We start from the raw sequence: 1,144 nt of genomic DNA on the forward strand, positions 1-1,144 counted from the left end.
CGGCGGTTCCAGGCACCACAAGCTCCGCCGGGGCTGCGCCCTCCCTGCGAGGGACGAGCTCTGGCCGGCTGCACAGTCCACCGAGAGGCAGCGCCCTCTTCCCCCGGTGCCCCGCGCGATTCCCTTCTGCGCTGGGGCAATCGACTCTACAGCCTGTGCCGCCCCCTCGTCATCTTTGAGCGGCTGGACCAGCAACTTTGACAGTGGTTGTGGGTTTAGAATCGTTTCTTCTTGACATCAGTAGCCCTTAAAGTCACTGGGGTTCGGTAGGACAAGACTTTTCCAGGCGCATCCGCCCTGCGTCTGACAGCAACCTGTTTCCAGCGATCAGGGGACGGGATTGTGACTGCCACTCATCTGGGGGAGGGGGACTTGTTTTTCTTTCTCCCTAGAGACGCGGCTTGGAACTGGATAAAGCAGTATCGAGAGGACGTAAATAGGCAGAGCAACTGTTACGAAGAAGGCAACCACTACTCAAAGGCAGGGAGGAGCTTGGGGCTTCCTCCGGACATCGCCCAGTCGCAACATTAATCAACAATCAGGTGTTGGTTGCAACTTTTCAAGGTCAGCCACCCGGAGCAGCCATCCCCTCGCCTACCCTTGTGGGTTCACAGAGCTTGGATTGGATTTGGCTGAGAAATGCACAGGACGCCGAAGGAGGAAGGATTGTAGGGTGGGTGTGACCCCAAGACCCGTCCCCCGCTCTCCCCCAGTTTTCCCGCTGCCCAGGCGTGGGTGAGTGGGTGACATGAGCCTAACTCTCAGCAGCAAGTTAGGCAGCAGGTGTGGGTTCTAAACGACAACCCAGGCTGTCGGGTGCGCCCTCGCCAAGCCATGAGGGACCAGGGCACGCTCCTGGCTCGCACGTCGCGGCTCCTGCTCCTGCTATTGCTCAAGATTTCTGTCTCTTCTGCCCTCGGTTTTGCACCTGTGCCCAGAAACGAAACGTGTCTTGGGGAGAGCTGTCCACCTGTACTGACCCAACGCCGCAACAGGGATGCTTGGGGACCGGAACATCCTGCCGGAGACGCTTTGCGAGTTCGGGAGCACCAGGAGGAGACGGAGGCGGCGGTGCGCGCAGCACCCTCCTGGGACCTCCGGGAAGCCACGGGCGGTGACCCAGGTGCGGGCGGAGGGGCGGAGG

At 60.8% G+C, this 1,144-nt stretch overlaps 1 protein-coding gene across 1 annotated transcript in view; it reads left to right on the forward strand.

Annotated features, from left to right (window-relative positions):
- The first annotated feature begins 27 nt into the window (after positions 1-27).
- The window catches only part of Gpr37 (G protein-coupled receptor 37), a 19,343-nt gene continuing 18,226 nt past the window's right edge, over positions 28-1,144 (forward strand). Inside the window, exon 1 of the mRNA XM_033757980.1 lies at positions 28-1,143. Within this exon, the coding sequence (XP_033613871.1) occupies positions 835-1,143 (309 nt within the window). The 5' untranslated portion in view covers positions 28-834. The remainder of the gene's footprint in view (position 1,144) is intronic.

This window comes from Fukomys damarensis, unplaced genomic scaffold, assembly GCF_012274545.1.
Source record: "Fukomys damarensis isolate Sample0158 unplaced genomic scaffold, DMR_v1.0_HiC HiC_scaffold_4, whole genome shotgun sequence".
In the NCBI taxonomy this organism is placed as follows: domain Eukaryota; kingdom Metazoa; phylum Chordata; class Mammalia; order Rodentia; family Bathyergidae; genus Fukomys; species Fukomys damarensis.